The sequence below is a fragment of the Amblyomma americanum genome, chromosome 11, assembly GCF_052857255.1.
Source record: "Amblyomma americanum isolate KBUSLIRL-KWMA chromosome 11, ASM5285725v1, whole genome shotgun sequence".
In the NCBI taxonomy this organism is placed as follows: Eukaryota; Metazoa; Arthropoda; class Arachnida; order Ixodida; family Ixodidae; genus Amblyomma; species Amblyomma americanum.
The window spans coordinates 8,481,241-8,497,779 of NC_135507.1; the positions used below are offsets into that span (position 1 = coordinate 8,481,241).

Here is a 16,539-nt window from a genome sequence, read left to right on the forward strand (position 1 = left end):
AAAGCTAGTTGGTCATTCCATTGGTGCGACGCCAGTTCCGAGTATGTTGAAAGTAGACTTGCTTTTAGGTTGTGCACTTTCTGATGTAGCTAGACAGGCTGGGAATCAAATCACATGAGGATGTTTCTATTGGACTTGTAGGGAACTGATTAATCAACAAATTAAGAATTAAGGACAGAGTGAGTGAATAAGTGAAAATTAATGAGTTAAGGGTGAGTGAGTGAAGGAATGAAAAATGAATGAATCTTTTTTTCTCATATCATTGCCCAAGCCTTCACTTAGTGGGGAGAGGCAAGGCAAAGGTAAGGTGTTGGGCTTCTAAATGTAGGGAATGTATATAGTACTGGAAGCATATAATGATGGCATACAGATAATCTTTTGGAAATGTGGTAACTGTAGTGCTTTATGTTGAGCATTTAATTCAGGCTTGAAGAACATATTTGGCTCTCCGCACACTTCCACCGTTGAAATGAAGAGCGGGAAATGGTTCACTGTGGTTACTGCAAGAGGATCTTAATGATTGGATGGAAGCAGTAGTAACGGCAGTGGTACTTAATGAGGTGGAACTGCCTTATTTCAAATGCATACCAAGAATCCAGAATGCCTGTAACTTGCCGCACTAAGACCAGTTGCCATAACAATGCCAGTTCTGAGTACTTCATTAGTGGTATCAGTTCCTAATCCTTTTCTTTGAATAATATGCATTATCGAATGGCAGAAATTACTAGCGTTGCTATCACTACTGATAGTGTATTCAGACTGATCAGTGAGGAAAACTCCATCAAATTTTTTTTTTTTTGATAACGTTATTTATTGCCCCAGGGCATAAGGGAAGTTCTGTGGCTTTTCTGGGTATGTTGATTATCATTACAGCGCAAAAGACTAGGACGAGACGAGTACACAGACAGTCAGCACTGTGTCTGGTTACTAGTCTCGTCCTTGTCTTGTGCGTTGAACGATAATGACACACTAACATGTCCATGCTTCCACTTGGTACGTTGACATTTTTCCAGCAGAAAAATACTCATTTATTGCTGAGAAAATTGTATTTAAAAATTTTAACGCTACCCGAATTGAACTTGGCTATGTTCGCGCTTAAAAGGACTCCATGATCAACGTCTTGGAGTTAACGGCTGGGCAACTTAGGGTTCCGCCTCGAAAAAAGCTGTTTCGACGCACCGCAGTTTGCTTATCAAATCGGCCGGTGATGGTAACATCTGTCTTTAATTTTCTTGCCTCTTATGAAAGCCCCGTTTTCTGTTAAATTATTGCTTTTGTTGTTAGAATGCAGTAATCTATCAGTATGGGCCAGCTTCATTTTGTGTTCAGTATTTCTTTAAACAATGCATACAAAGGACTATGCATGTTTCATTGGGTTGCTAAATATTTTGATGTCATTTTGTGACTTTTCATCCCATGCTTGCTTCACATTGTAAGATGCATTAGCAGGCCTTAAGCAGTGAATATTTTACGTATGACATTGGTTTGTTACCAAGACTGCTTTATGAAAATAAGTTTTTTTTTTAGGGTGAATTATTCTGTTTTCCGGTTTGATGGTACTAATGGAAGCATAAACGCTAGACAGAATGCTGCAGTTTATGAGTTAGTGGCCTATTGTTAATGGTAAAGTACCTCTCCGGAACATTACCCTATTTACTCGTGTAAGTTGTTCCCTCGCGTAATTTATGCACCCCTAATTTATTATCAGGGTTTATATATATATATATATATATATATATATATATATATATATATATATATATATATATAAAACTTTTGCTCGCATATTTTATGCATCTTGCTGCGCCAGACCACCAGCGTGCATGCGGGAGCGCGCAAGGCAGGCTTGGGAACATTGACGCGGCCGCGTCGCCGTGTGCGTCTATGAAAGGTGCAAGAGGCAAAGGGATGAATTGCACGGCGTTTATCCAGTTCGCTCATGCTGGCGGTTGTTTTCTCGGACGAGCAGTTGCGCGCGCGTGCCGGAATCCGAAACTACTGAACCATTTCCTGTCCGGTTTGCTGCTAGTCAGCCAGGCTGCATGTGAGGGCACCGTTTTATTGCCTGTTATCTCCACACTTGCCTCTGACTGCTGGCTGTATTGTTGCGCATTTATTGCTTTGAGCTGCGCAGGTGCCGTCATGCCATCCCGTGGGGATTTACTTAACGTGGGGCGGCGTGGGAGGGGGCATGCATTTTATATTTGGAGTCAACTTTTTTTTTGGCCAGCAGTGAGGGGAGCGAGTTGGGGGGCGTCGACACTTAGGCGACAATATACAGTTTATATATTGCGGGTTATAACCTTTGCAGAGTTTATTTAGGACGTGTTCACAAAATTTTCGCGGAATTTATGCACCCCTTTTTTGAAGCCTTAATTTAAAGTAAAAAAGCTTGCAAATTACGTGAGCAAATATTGTGTGTAGTGCATACTAGTGGTTTTTCTGCTAGCAACTAGTGTGTGTTCTTTGCTGAAAAAAGCATAGCTGAAAAGATTGCATGCCGTGTTGTGCATGCTAATACTCTAGCCAAGTCTACATTTTCTGCTTATTTCCTTTTTTCACAGACAGCATCATATTATGTGCAGCTAATTTGGGACATTTTGGTTTGAAATGATTCCATTTCACCAGTTCTAAAAATTATCATGGCTTCCAATTGCTGGCAGTGTTCCAAGGCTCTGAGCTGCTTTCTTTGGATTGGAGCATGTGTAGAGATTGACATTGTTGGATTGGAGTGTTGTTCGATTTGGATTTAGTTCCAATAAAATTTTGCCCCTGTCTTCTGTTTCACCTGTACTTTGACAAAAGAAATTTGATGCTACGCGCTGCACTGGCACCACGGTACTCCATGCGGTTATTGAATTTCCTTTCCTCGATGGCATGCTTTTGAAGGCAGACGCACCTTCTTTCTTTTTTTTTTCTGTGGTGTCAGGTTTGCCAAAAGCTAGGCATCAGAGGAGAGCCGTCGGCCATCCAGATCCGCTATGCGGGCTTCAAGGGCATGGTATGCTTGAACCCGAAGCTGGATGGTGACAAATTGGTGTTGCGTGAGAGCATGCTCAAATTTCCCTGCTCCTCATCTGATGTCCTTGAAGTCATCAAGGTCTCGGCCCCTCGTGAGTTATTAGATCCTTTTACTTTAGTGAGTTTGTACTGAGTGTGTCCCATTGTCGTCTAAGCCACAGAGAAAGCAGGCAGTGGACAGTCTAACTTGGTATTGTGTGATTTTGTAAGCTAAGGGGCTTTGTGTTTGTTTTCTTACCCTCCTTGCACACCTCTGTTTCCATCTCGCACACTTTTGACATCTTATTGGCCTGTGGTAACATAATATTGTAATAAGGGACGTCTTGCAAAGCACAGCGTCACGAACAACCAGCGGTGCAGTCCAGGCACAGACTAGAGGCAGCGGTCCGTTCTGAGCACGCTTGAGGGATGGAGTGTTCGGCGCTTCTCGTTGTTTTCTTCGTTAAGCGCCTGCCTCTGAAGATTGCAAAGCTGAAGGCCAGCCAGTCTTACAATATGTTTGGTGTCTAGTTTGAATTCAAAAAATGTTGATCGCTGTCTATCTTGGCCAGAGTTTCTCAAACATTGCATAGTTACTTGGGACAAATAGCAGTACCACCTGTTGTCAGAAAGAAAGACTTACCTTCTTTCAAGGCATTGTGTTGTTTACTAGTCCTCAAATGCTGTGTGTCATTCGACTGCGAGCATTTTGTCTTCCCCTCTTTCTTTTAACTCATTCAGAATATCTAGGAGAAATACGGATTTAAAATTATTATGCTATGCTGGGTAGGTGGTTGCTTGGAAGATAGCTGAAAAAACTATCCAACTTTGGCAAGTGTCATGCTTTTTTTGTGTTTCGCTGCAGCTGGAAAAATAACAGTATTTTTGATTGTCTGAGCAGTCCTGTAATTGATATGGGATACTGGATTGTAGCTTGTGAAAATCTATGAAATACATAGAAATGTGCCCGTAAGCAGTGCTCATTCCGTGTTGTAAACTTGGAAGCGCAAAAAAACCGGACAACGGACAGAGTAAGGGAACACAAAAAACAGGTTCACGAGAGCTTGAACCTGTGTGTTTGTGTTCCCTTACTCTGTCCGTCGTCCGGTTTTTTTGCGCTTCCAAGTTTACAACATGCATCACCAACTAGCCCGGCAGCTTGCTCTCCTGAACTTCATTCCGTGTGTTGTGGTGGCTCAGTTACTGCAGCATTCAGGTGCTGAGCATGAGGGTAGCGGGACCAAACCCTGGCCACAGTGACCGTATTCCAGTGCAGGTGGAATGCAAAAACACCCATGGGCTGTGTGATGTCAGTGCTTTGTGAAGTCAGTGCTAAAATCCAAGCAGCTGGAATTAAGCTGGAGTCTTCTTCTACGCTGGCTCTTTCTCTCTCTCCTCTTTTTCATTTCCTTTTTCATTCCTTCTGTCATGTCATGATTCAGGCATTCACCAAGAGTGAGGCAGTCACTGCACCTTCCTTCCTCTCAACCATCCCACCTTGCATGGAACCAAAGAGGCGCACTGATTTTACCAAGATACTTTAATCTGCATGTTTGTTACTGTGGGCCAGCAAGTGATAATGTTTCCAGTGCCCTGCTGTCATTTTATATGGTGTCATTATTGCATGTAACCTGCCAACAGCATTGCAAACTCACTGGGGCAACTCTGTACCTGTGTTATGATGTTGTTCAGAACGAGATCACGGTTTCAGGACTCGGCCATTGTGGCCGTACTTCTGTGAGACCAAAATGCCTTACCTGTGTACTGAGATCTCAGTGCTCATTTATAAACATTAGCTTAGTCTGAAGCATATTTACCCACGTTCAAGGTTTGATGTATAAAAGGATATGGTAGGTATAAAGATATGGTATAAAGAGATCTGAAAAATAAAAAAAAACATTAAATGAGGGCACGACGGGGGACCAGTGCTACCTGCTGGTGCCACGGTTGTTGCCATGCATGACTTCTACTGCCACTGAACTGCCACTGGTAAAACACAAATAGTCACCATAGCCTATGAATGATTGAGCAGATTCGTGGCTGCGGGAAAGTGCACTGTGTATCTTGGTCTAGGTTAGTGCTTCCAGTTTGAATTTGGTTGCCCAAGTTTACCTTTGCCGGAGGATGGAGACCAGGTTTCAAGTGGCCATAGGTTGGCCTTGTCTGAGCCAGCAGCTTTGTACATATGTATATAGTTTTCTTTTTCCTGCAGAATAGGAGATGAACTTGAGGACGGACTATGCCAAATGCGTGAGACCTAGGGAACTATGCTAACAGAGCTAGCATTGTAAAAAGACAGAATTAAAACCAGTATGCTCTTCCATTAACTTGTGCAGTATCTTTCTCTCGCATACTTTTCAGGTACAGTCTGTCTGAACAGGCCCCTCATCACCATCTTGGAGCAGCTTGGTGTCCCGGGGCATGTCTTTGTGAACCTCCAGCAGAGCATGGTTCTCCAGCTTGCCGATGCGTTGGTTTGTGAGAGCACAGCTCTGAATGTCCTTGGAAGCTATGTGGAGGGGCCATTCTTCTTCCGTGAGCTTAAAGACCGGGGTTTCCTGCTGACGCAGCACCCCTTCGTGCGCTTGCTCTTGTGCACAGTCTACAAGAATGCCATGGGTGGGTACATGGTGAACAATGTGCGCATTTCTACAGCTACAAAGCCTTTCAGGCATGCAGTTTATCAAAATTACATGGGGGAAAAGAAGTGCCACTGTTGGAGCTTTTTACGAGTGCTTCGTCCACTATGGAAATGCCGGGAAGTGACAGTTTGTATTTGGCTTGGCTAGTGTCCAGCAAAAACATGGATTCTGCTATGGAATTGCAGCTGCACCGTGATGCTGTCCACGCTGGGCAGTTTTCTTTAGGTTATGTGAACATAGGAATGACAGCCACCATTTTCTTTTTATTGGTTGCCTGGGAATCCTTTACTTTATGACCACAAAGGAGCCTAAGAATGCGCTCTACTACAGATACCAGTGGTGAAATTGGGTAGTCTTCTTCGTGTAAGCATTTTACTTGCATGGAAAAATTTGGGACCTTGCAGTGGTGGCAAGATTTTGCTAGTGAATTTTGATTTTTTAAAGTGTGACTACTCCTTGCTTTACTAAATATGAGTGGACATACCTACACCAACTAGTCTGAACTACTATGCTTGTAAAAAGTCATATTGTTACGACCTACTTGTGGTGGTTGTACCACTGTGGTGCCACTTTTTCTTCTAGGCAGTTTGGAGAAACTTATACCCCTGAGGAACAGTTGCCTTATTTAGCCAGGTCTGTTGCAAGATGAAGGCTTCTTACAGTGATTCCCAACCACTCCTTACTGCGCCAGCTGCAGTTGGCTTTTTCCTTAAAATTTCCCTAACCTCATCGTTCTACCTCATGCACCTTTTACCCCTTTTCTTCATGCCTCTTTTCTAGTTACTAGTGGTGTTCATTAGGTCTTGCCTTCTTGGGCTGTGACATATTTAATTACTGTTCCAGAATTTTCTCCTTTGACATTTTCTTGGGGAAATGGCGTCACTGACACTGAAACAGTCGCCTTAAAATTTGCAGGGTAAATAAACGCCTGACTATTACATCATGCTGCGACTGAGTTCTTTTTTTGTTTTGCCATACCAGCCTGATAGTCCAGTCCTTGTGCCATCGTGCGACTGGTTGTTTCTACAATGTAAAAGAGCATCTGATGTGTGCTTCACATTTGATGAAGAGCTCACAAATGTAGTGCACCGGTGTTGCCGGCAACAACTGCCTGCATTCTTGAGTGATAGGTAGAGACTAGTGCACCAGTGTTGACAACATCAGAATGCGTCATTCTCCTGGGGAATCGGACATCAAGAACTTAATTTTAATATAACGTCTTTCAGTTTAATCACTTGATAATGATTTTGCAAACCAGATGGCAGAATTTATTTGACACTGTTTGTACATCTCCTTAGTACTGTGTTGGTTGTAGGCAGTTATTTCAGTGATAGAAGTAGTTCGGAGCACTAACAGAAAGGCAGTGAGAAGGTTGGACTGACGACGGTGCTCTCTGGAAACTATTGGCTCTGATGATGGGGTCCACAGAGGCCCTCTGTTTCTCGCTTGTTTTCAAACAAAATATCAAGTGCTTTGACTGTTTTTGTACTTTGACGTGACAGCATTAAGGCTTCCATTCTGCAGAAAATTCAACGTCATCGGCGTAATTGGCATTGTGAGGAAAAAATCCTCGGAAAAGCAACCAGGTAGGCCACCTAGGTCAAGTGACCTTGTGGTGTCAGCATCGCCCGCCCACTGGATTGCGAGCAAACTAGCCACAGCGGCACGTGGCAGTTAAATTAATGATTGATGCCTCAGGAAGAGCAACCTGTGTTGCACAAGTCCCACCGTGGTGGCAGCACCTGTCATCACAAGCTAGTGGCGCATCGCTTAACCACTCCACCATTCCGCTAGGAATGGTATGATGACTCCCAAGGATCTACAAGTGTGAAGTCGAGAATGACCAATTCCACATATGTGGGTATTGATTAACCCATTGCGCTATCGCATCATACCCTTAAGACAGAGCTTCAGTGCCCCTCCAATTTTTCTAATCCATGTTGTTGTCTTCTGTTCATTTATGTTGCACTGCCTCATCACAATGCCCCATTAATAATAATGTCGTGCCGTCTTCTATTTGTTAGCTTTACACTACTCACGGTCTGCCTGTGGTCTCCTTTCCAGCATTTTTTTTGAGAAAGTAAATAATACAGGTGTTGAGAATGAGTTGGACAAGTGAGGCTATGCTGACAAGTTTAATGAGCAGCTCAGCATGGAGGAGGGTGAGCACGAGTTATATGAACCAGTAATGCCGTAATGCACACAGACTACTTTAATTGTGCGGTGTAAAAGTGTCGGCAGTTGTTTGGACCATTCATTTCCTAGGGTTGAATACTATTACCAAGCAGAGTGCATGGTAGCATTTATCCCCTTCGGTCATCTTACCTCCGTTTGTACTTGTCACTTGATTAGTGGCATTTCCGATTGCTGCTGGGCTGTAATGTCCCATGAATGGCTGGAGGTTGTATTCGGAACTCTGTGCAGCTAGCCGCATAGAACCATTTCAAGCCAGGAATAGAAACCAGTGCTGAAACTGAATTTCGAAATGAACCCCCTCTGTATTTTAAATAGTTTTCCAGATGAATGCCACAACATTTTACAGTGACTCTAGTGGGGCTTTGGTGACCATGTGTTATTGTTTGCTTGTTCCTTAAGTGTGACTTTCAATTTTCTGTAGATCTGTTTTTTCATGAACTGCAGTCCACTGCCCATGTTCCCAGATGGCCTACGAACCAAGAGTCGCATTGCCGTGGCAAGCAGTGCTGGCCGCAACATGCTGGGCGTCATGGACGAGACTGGGCTGCTTCGCTATGGCCAGGTCTTTGTCCAGTACACTGAAATAGGCACTGAAAGCAGGGCCACCCATGTCCTCACAGGTCAGGCTGCTTTGTTTAATGGCGTGACTCTTTCTGGTGCTCAGCAGTGTGTTCTGTTTTTCAAGCATGCATGGTATAGTGTAAACATTCAGAAGATCTTTTCATGCCAAGGTTTTTGCTTGCCACGTACTGACTTGTTGTTCATTCATGTTTTGCCCTTGGCACTCTTCATTCTCTTGTGGGAATTTAGTGTGGTCGCATTGTGCATATTTTTTTTTTTACTATCTGGCCATTGTTGATAATGGATGTTAAAGGCCATCAGTTCAAATGGAAGCCAACAGAAGTCTCAAGTATATCATAATTCTTATTTGAGGGCTGCATGTTTGAGATGGAAAAGATTAAAAATGGGGAATGGGCTCTTAATGAAGGGTTGTATTAATCTTGTAATGGGTCACTGGCAGTGTTTGTACCCATGCACCACCTGTTTCAAGGAACTGAGTGTCTGTTGCGTGGAAAGTGCAATGTTTGTGTCACTTCATAGTTGAAACATGTCGCACAAACCAAATGGACCTATAATGATTATGGTGTGGTGAGCTACGTTGAAATTAGATTGGTAGCCCGCAGTCAACAGAATCAATTTGTCCACACCATTCTATTCCCCATACCCACACAATGCACCAGAGCAACGATTGTGATCATTGCTTAATGATCATGAACTTAATGAGTTGCCAAGCCACTTCCCTTCTAAGCTTGTGGGAACTTTATGTCATTCGCACTATGCAGTGCGGTGTCACTTCATGCCTCGGTTCATCAAGGTGTGCTCAGTGCTCTGAGGCCACTCTGGGGAACTCTTAGAAATAACTCACTATGTCATGATAAGACTTCAAGAGTCAGTATTGCAGTTATATTAGTAGACCTAGTTTTCAGCACTGCTCTGGAATTTGTGCTGACCTCATGTAGATGAGGTGTAGCAAAGTGGTTTGTGCTCTAGTCATGCTCAGCTGGCGTGAGCCCTGCTGAGGAATTCAGAGGTCTTTTGCTGTTGGCTGGTGCATGAGAGCCTAGTGGTCAAGGCTTTCAGCAGTCTGGCAGTTTAAAAACACCTGTGGGTGAGGGTAACTATTGAAATTAGCACTGAAACCGAGGGCATGCAGCTGTTTGACCATGCATTGTGAAAGGCTTGCAGTGGTATCAAGGGGAAACCCCATTAAACCCTTTCTGGCCCAAATTAAAGCTGTTCAATATAAAAAATGATATCCAGAGGTTAGCATGTGTAGGAGGATGATAAATCAACAAGATGAGAAAATTAGAGTTCCATCAGTTCTTTATCAATTTTTTTTTTGCATGATTTCAAATGGAATCAATGGGACTTAGTGGGTGCAAACTGCTTAGTCGGGTGATTTCTTTGAAAATTTTTATTTAATATGAACTGCTTTGAAGCAGCACTTGCCAGTGAAAGTGTAGGGTCGTGTCACAGTTTTTATCAAGAATACGCGAAAATGACATGATACACAGGTTTTATCTCTGGCGTTATTTTTTTCATTGTGTGAGGGCAAGTGTATTGTTCTGTGCAAGCTGAATTCTTGAGTTGGTTAAAGACGAGCGCTGGTTCTTTTGAGAGGTGGCGTGTAAGAGGCAAGGCTACCACATTCCTAGCATCCAGTTTTCGAGCCTTGAGCTCACAGCATCTTTCTGCACTGACAAAAAATTTGTAATGCAATATTTTCAAAGACTGAGTCGCTGCTGAAGCTTTTGAGATATTCATATGTTGAAGGTGTTCCTCACAGTGGGGGTTCATAACCTTGAAATCTGCCCTTTCAGCAGCACCATGCTTCGTCCACAAAACGGATTTTTCTGTGATGGCTTTTTCGGATGCTCAGCACAAATTGTTGGGAGAGTTGGTTGGCTTTTCGAAGGTTAAAAGCTGGATGGCTTTCAACCTTCAGAGGATGCGCTACCACTCGGTACTGCATCGCCCTGCAGTTTTCAATCTGCTGCCAAGATAGAGCTTCAGTGCTTTTGTATTATATTTAATATTTGAGTTCGTGCTACGAGTGCTATTTCTTCTTGGTTGGATGAACTGACACCTCTACACATTGTGGGGTTGAAATAAGGTGATCAGTTTGTTTTCCCCACTTATTTCTGGCTGACACCTCAAAAAAATTGGAAGACGCTTAAGCTTCTAAGATGCCACAGCGTGTTGCAGCATTGCCAAGGAATCCAGGAACGCCATCATCCGTGTGTATGCCCTAAGGCAGGGAAAATGAAAATAAAATTGGTTTTAAGGAAAGGAAATGACGCCTGTCTCACATGTCTGGGTGGACACCCGAACCGCACCATAAGAGAAGGAAAAGCACCCTTAATTGTAAGACTAGGGTGAAAAGCACCCTTGTAAGACAACGCCCTATTCACTACATGTGCCTTTGTTCCTTCCAAACCATCCAGCCGGCGTTGCAGAGTGGTTAGCTGTTGTTCTCGCACTCAGGAGGCCCTGGTTGGATTCCCCAATTCGACCAATTTTCTTCTGCGTTTTATTTATTAATGCTTCTGAGATTTTTCGCTCACGGCCGCCGACGCCAACACCTGCTTTTCTGGGACACAGGGCCCTTAACGCTGTCGCATTAAAACCGCCAACCCCACCATGTGATCGCACGCACTACCGAGCGCGTGGGAAACAAAGGAACAACACTCTGGCTGACACAGACAAGTCATTTATTACTACAAAAGCAATAACGCCAGCTAGCAAAAAAATACGCTAAGGAATGAGGTCGTCCGAATCACCAGCAAGGTAACGAGTGAATGTTTGCCCACGCTAGGGCAGGGGAGAAACTCCAAGGCCAGATGGGACGAGTTTGCAGGAAAATGTTCTCATGAGGCCTCACCTTGCTGGCAGAGAGCGGAGCTCCGCATGCGATGAGTTCCCCAGCCAAAGAGAGAGATGTCTCTTGCGTGCGTGCAGCACACGCCATTCGTGGCACTGGACGCCCTCCCTTGTTAGCATAGGTCGCCGGACTCACTCATGAGTCGACTTACTTGGGCTCACTCAGGCTCATTTCAAATCATGATATGAGTTGTGAGTGAGTCCGGACTCACATTCAGATCATGATCTGAGTCGTGAGTTAGCCTGGACTGACATTCAGGTTATGATCTGAGTTGTCAGTGAGTCTTGGGCTCATATTCAGATCATGATCAGAGCCACTGGGCCTGAAAGGATTGAGAGCTCCTAGAGTGCTGGCTAATTGTCTAAAAGCATTATAACAGGCTGCATGTGACAAGACTGTAGCTCCCTCAAGTTTCAAAGGAGCGTTTATGGCTGAAGGTGTAGAACGTCGAACAGGACGGGGGTCCCTCTTAATTTTCTGGTTGTATGTATGAGCTTAGGACACTTCTTTGCTGGAGAAAGCTGTTACTCTTGTTTCTGAAAAATGGTGGCAGAAGGCACGAGTGGTTGAGTTCTGCAGCCAGAGTTACTGAGCGCTTACAGAATTTGTGACCTTAGTGTAAATGCATTGTAGCTGCCACGAAAAGACAGCTTAGTGTGACTGCCAGACCTGTTTTGTATTCACGCATCTTTTCTTTAGAGTTGAGTTCCTTTAGTTTCGAAGGAGCAGCCTAGTTGCAAATCTACATGTGGTTTATACCAAGTGTGAAGCCCCGTAGTGGGTGCTAGGAAGTATTCGGGTACCTTGCTGGGCCTGGATTGAAAGTCGTCTTTTGGTGGCTCCGCAGAACTATTCCGTTTCCGCCATGCTTAGTTTCTTCTTTAAAGCTCGCTGTGTGCAAAAGCAGCTAGCACACGAACAGTGTGGGTGTCTTCCGACTCTTCTGTTCACGATCAGAATTGAACATGTCTACCGCTCTTATGCAGCTGCATGTTTCATTATTTTTTTTAGCCAAGTCCCAGTATCTTAGATTGATTAACCTTTGCACCGTTTTGTGCAGATGCTTTCTCAGGATGAGACGTGAATTGCAGTCAGTGTTGAGAGTAATTGCTGCCTTTTGTTTTGAAGCAAATGGTACATACTGTATTGAACATAATGAACCCACCCCCCAGTTTTGTTGTTGAGAATCTACTTTGACCTTCAGTGCCTTGGCCCTCAGGGCCACTGTTCACCTTGGTTGCTTTATCTTGCCATGGTTGGCCGGCACCGTAAGTTATCGCAAAATAGTCTGATTGTGCCCTTATGCAGCAAATGCCTTTTGAAGCAAATGATGCTGAACACCAGCGACACGAACGCGGGTGACATGGGAGCGTAAATTATTGACCACGCAGTTTTGTTGATGGTGGACAGATGGACGGAGAGAGGAACGAATTGAAATTAAATTTCCACTGTCACAAAAAAAATCTATTCATACTTTTTTTCCCCTGTGTAATGAACCCTTCTGCCAAATTGATGTTAAGTTTTCTGGAAAGAGAAGTAGGCTCATTATGCGAGTAAGTATGATAGTTTGCTTCGAATAATTTTGAACTGAGCATTTTAAGTACTTTTGGTGCAAAAGAGATGCTGGGTGGCACAGTTGGGCACTTACAGAACCATTTATTTTTTCTAATACACAAGGTCATTACATATAAAAAAGGAGAGCGCGGTTAAAAACCCAACTTGTTCCGAACAAAGCACCTCAAGTACATGGAAGGCAGTGTTTACATGCTTGGTAATAGTACCTAAATAATGATAAATTGGACTGCTACATAATCGTTAAAAAAAAAAACAAACCTTCTGAAGCACCTTTGTGAAACAATAGCATGCTACACAGACGCAAACAGAAGACAACAAGCCTTTCTTTGTGTCCTTGTCCATGTAGCTCTGTTGTTTCCCGGAGATAACATATACCAGCTTGCTTGACCTTCTGCCTTGTTACCCTTGAAGCACGCGTTTCCAAAACGTTATTTGCTCATGGCGAATTCTTCAAGATTTCAAATGCTAGACATATGGATTACATCACGTTAGAATATGGAGAGGCGGACAGGCAGAAAGGCTGGGCAGTTGTATGTATGATATGAAATTTGGGCTCTTATAAAAGTATCTTTTGGAAACTTTTTTTCCTGGTTAATAAACCCTCCCCCAAATAGATGTCAACTTTTCTGTAAAAAAAAGTGGGAGTAAATACGTTAATTGACATTATCCAACATTTGCACTTGTAACCTTGGCGCATTTGTTTTTCCTTGCACCGCAGGCACTGTGCTGGTGACCAAGTGCCCCTGCCTTCACCCCGGGGATGTGCGAAAGTTTGAGGCTGTCGACATTCCAGCACTGCGCCACATCAGGGACTGCATCGTGTTCCCAGCGAGAGGGGAGCGGCCACACCCCAACGAGATGGCAGGTAGGTCACCTACTTCACCTCTGGTGGTGTCACACTTTTCATGAAAAAAAAATTGTGACTCGAAATAAGCGACCGTCAAAGCTGCTGGCACTGCACCTCATCACTAAGGGAACCCCTGTTTCGTTCCCTTTTCTGTCCGTCCGTGTTTCGTGTGCGCTGCAAACACCTACAGTCTGATTATGAGCCATTCACACTTGCGAGTCGTGAGTGAGCGAGCCGAGCTTCCGGCAACGGCACCGACCACGGACGCACCAGGCAACGAGCTGAGCTGCTCCCTGGCTGCCGTAGTCATTGCTAAGCCTAATTGTTTCAATCGGCCAAAGCAGACAAAACTCTTGAAAGCGCGCAAACGTCATTCCCGAGAGTTTTTGCTTCAAACGAGAAGGCGACCCGCAGGTTGCGCTTGCAAGTGCGAACAACGGTGTTGTCGAGCTGCTGCCTTGACGCAAGCGACTGCTGGTCGCATGCGCTTTGCCATGTTCGACGCGAGATGCGACGTTAACAAATCGGGAAGACGACTTTGGAGAGGCCGTTCTAGAAATTTGCTCGCCGCTAGCCATAATCGGCCTGCATCACAATAAAACACCGTCCCTAGCTTCATTTTTGACGGTGCAAATCGACCGATAACTTGCCGAAAACATGAAAAATCTGAGCATCGCATGCAACGAGTCAGCCTGTCAACATGGTGGGTCAACGCAATCATGGTGTTTCCCCGACAATTTTCTCAGGCTGGTCATGCTTGATTCGCGCCATCCGACTAGACGAACGGCCTAAATGCGTGGTAGGGTCAATGAATTTTGTTCCTAGACATTTGTCAACCGCGCAGACGCGCGACACTGCGCGAACACCGACACTCGAACCGTAGAATTAGCACATATGTCATTGACAACTGTGCGCCGGAAAACTCTCATTTTGCAAGTGTCACAGTTGCACACCTCAGGAAAAAATTGCCCAGTAATCATGCAAAGACCCTACTGCAAAACCGTTCAGTTTTCACAATCGCGCCGCGTACCCACAACGAGCGGATAATCGTTTTTTGAGAACAACAGACACAACCTCAGACTCGAGCCACGGCATTTGCGGTGCTTTCCAGTGCAATACTCTTGTAATCCTCCGTGACCCCCCATGAAAGCAGCTGCTGCCTACGCGATTCAAAATACCCTGCAGGTTGAAAGCATGGGTGGCGACTGTGGCCTCGTGCGATGCTTGGTCAGTTTAGAGCAGGGGTTGCACATGCCCCATTAAGAACTTGGAAACAGCCAAAGCTCACTGCCTTTTTTGTACCTGAATAAAGTTTTGCTTCACTGAATACACTATTTTGACTTCCACACAGTTGCGGCACGATTAAAGCTCGACTGCTTTAGATTTTCTCGGGTGGTCGCTTATATTTAATTACCGCTTACAACGAATTTTTTCGCCGCCCCGCTGACTTTGTTATAACGAGGGATTACTGTACAAGCTTTTTGTTACTTGTCAGTGTCAGCTCTGTTTTGTATTAGTGGCTAATCTTGGTGTACTGTAAACATTATGCTGCCGGCATTCATCTTTTAAAACCAGCATATTGGCATGATGGCATGTAGAAGTTGATGTTGAGGAACATTGGATGACATGATGTCATGTATGATCATGTTACATGCAGTGAATAGTTGTGATGAGCAGTAACAGACGGAAAGGCATGCGCTGTACCTCAGTTGAAGACTGGCTGTGCACAGCTTCTTCTGCTGTTGAGACTGAAACTGATTGCTGCAAGTATAGCTGCAAAAACTGATTGATTGGAGTAATCTGATGGTGTACAGGGGTAGCCAAAATTTTACGGAGCACGCTTCAGTGTTTGAAATTATCTCACACATTTCGTATAAGGCTTATTTTGTTTATACGCAAGCGCATCAGCGCCATGTGCTAACATATGTATAAGTGCTTCCTAATTTTCGTTAGGCACAGCGTGACAAGAGTTTGATGGCCGAAGCATGCTCCGTAATGTTATGGCTGGGGCTGTACTTACCGCAGGGGAAGACTGCCATTGCAAGTTCTGTAGATTCATCTAAAGACACTGTTTAGCCTATGTGTGCAGTAATCCTAATTCACTCCTGGACCATAGTTTATTCGATTTTGGATTATTAAAGCCTTTGAAAGTCATATAAATAGCTGCAGCTTCAAACAATATGAAATCAGCCAAGTTGGCTGCATTGTGAACGTGCAGTTCCAACCTGTTTGGGTAGCCTACAGTGTACAAGTGTAGGGCGCTTGTGACCAGAGGAGATTAATGCCATTTCATTTCATTTGCTTCTGCATTGCTTGCTAGGTTCTGATCTAGACGGTGATGAGTACGTGGTGATTTGGGACAAAGATCTCTTCTTTCCGGGGCCTAACCACAAGGCCATGACTTTCAGGGACCACACCGTGGTACGAACTTCAGATGGCAACCTGGTGTGTACTGATTGCATTTTCTGCTTGTGCTGCAAAAAAAAAAAGCAATAACTGTAATGGTCGTGAAAATTTCCTCAAAATTTTATACAGGAATAGAACCAGCCATTTTGACAAGCACAGTGGGCGGGAAGAATTTTTTCACGGTAGAGGGTAGCAAGGAGGCACTCTGCCACAAACAGAGGGGAGTGTTAGTTGAGTGCTAAGTGAAATACAATGAGGCAGTGCAGGTTATTAAACAGGAAAGGCTCATTTTATACGGAGGCTTTTGTAGTGAAAAGCTAACTGTATTAGTTAAATTCTGCTTTGGTGAGGTTTGCATTCAGCATTTATTCCATTGCATTTCATGGCTCACCGAAGTCAAGCTTTCTTAAGAATAACAGTGAACTGGCCGA

At 44.2% G+C, this 16,539-nt stretch overlaps 1 protein-coding gene across 3 annotated transcripts in view; it reads left to right on the plus strand.

Moving 5' to 3' along the window:
* Nucleotides 1-16,539, plus strand: part of LOC144110476 (uncharacterized) — a 30,193-nt gene that overhangs the window by 4,005 nt on the left and 9,649 nt on the right. For all 3 annotated transcript variants that reach the window (XR_013309850.1, XM_077643388.1, XM_077643389.1), the window contains exons 3-7: nt 2,930-3,113; nt 5,362-5,619; nt 8,303-8,458; nt 13,574-13,720; nt 16,023-16,147. Coding sequence is in view for 2 of the 3 variants with exons in the window: in XM_077643388.1 (XP_077499514.1) it covers nt 2,930-3,113; nt 5,362-5,619; nt 8,303-8,458; nt 13,574-13,720; nt 16,023-16,147 (870 nt within the window). In the remaining variant the exon portion in view is untranslated. The remainder of the gene's footprint in view (nt 1-2,929; nt 3,114-5,361; nt 5,620-8,302; nt 8,459-13,573; nt 13,721-16,022; nt 16,148-16,539) is intronic.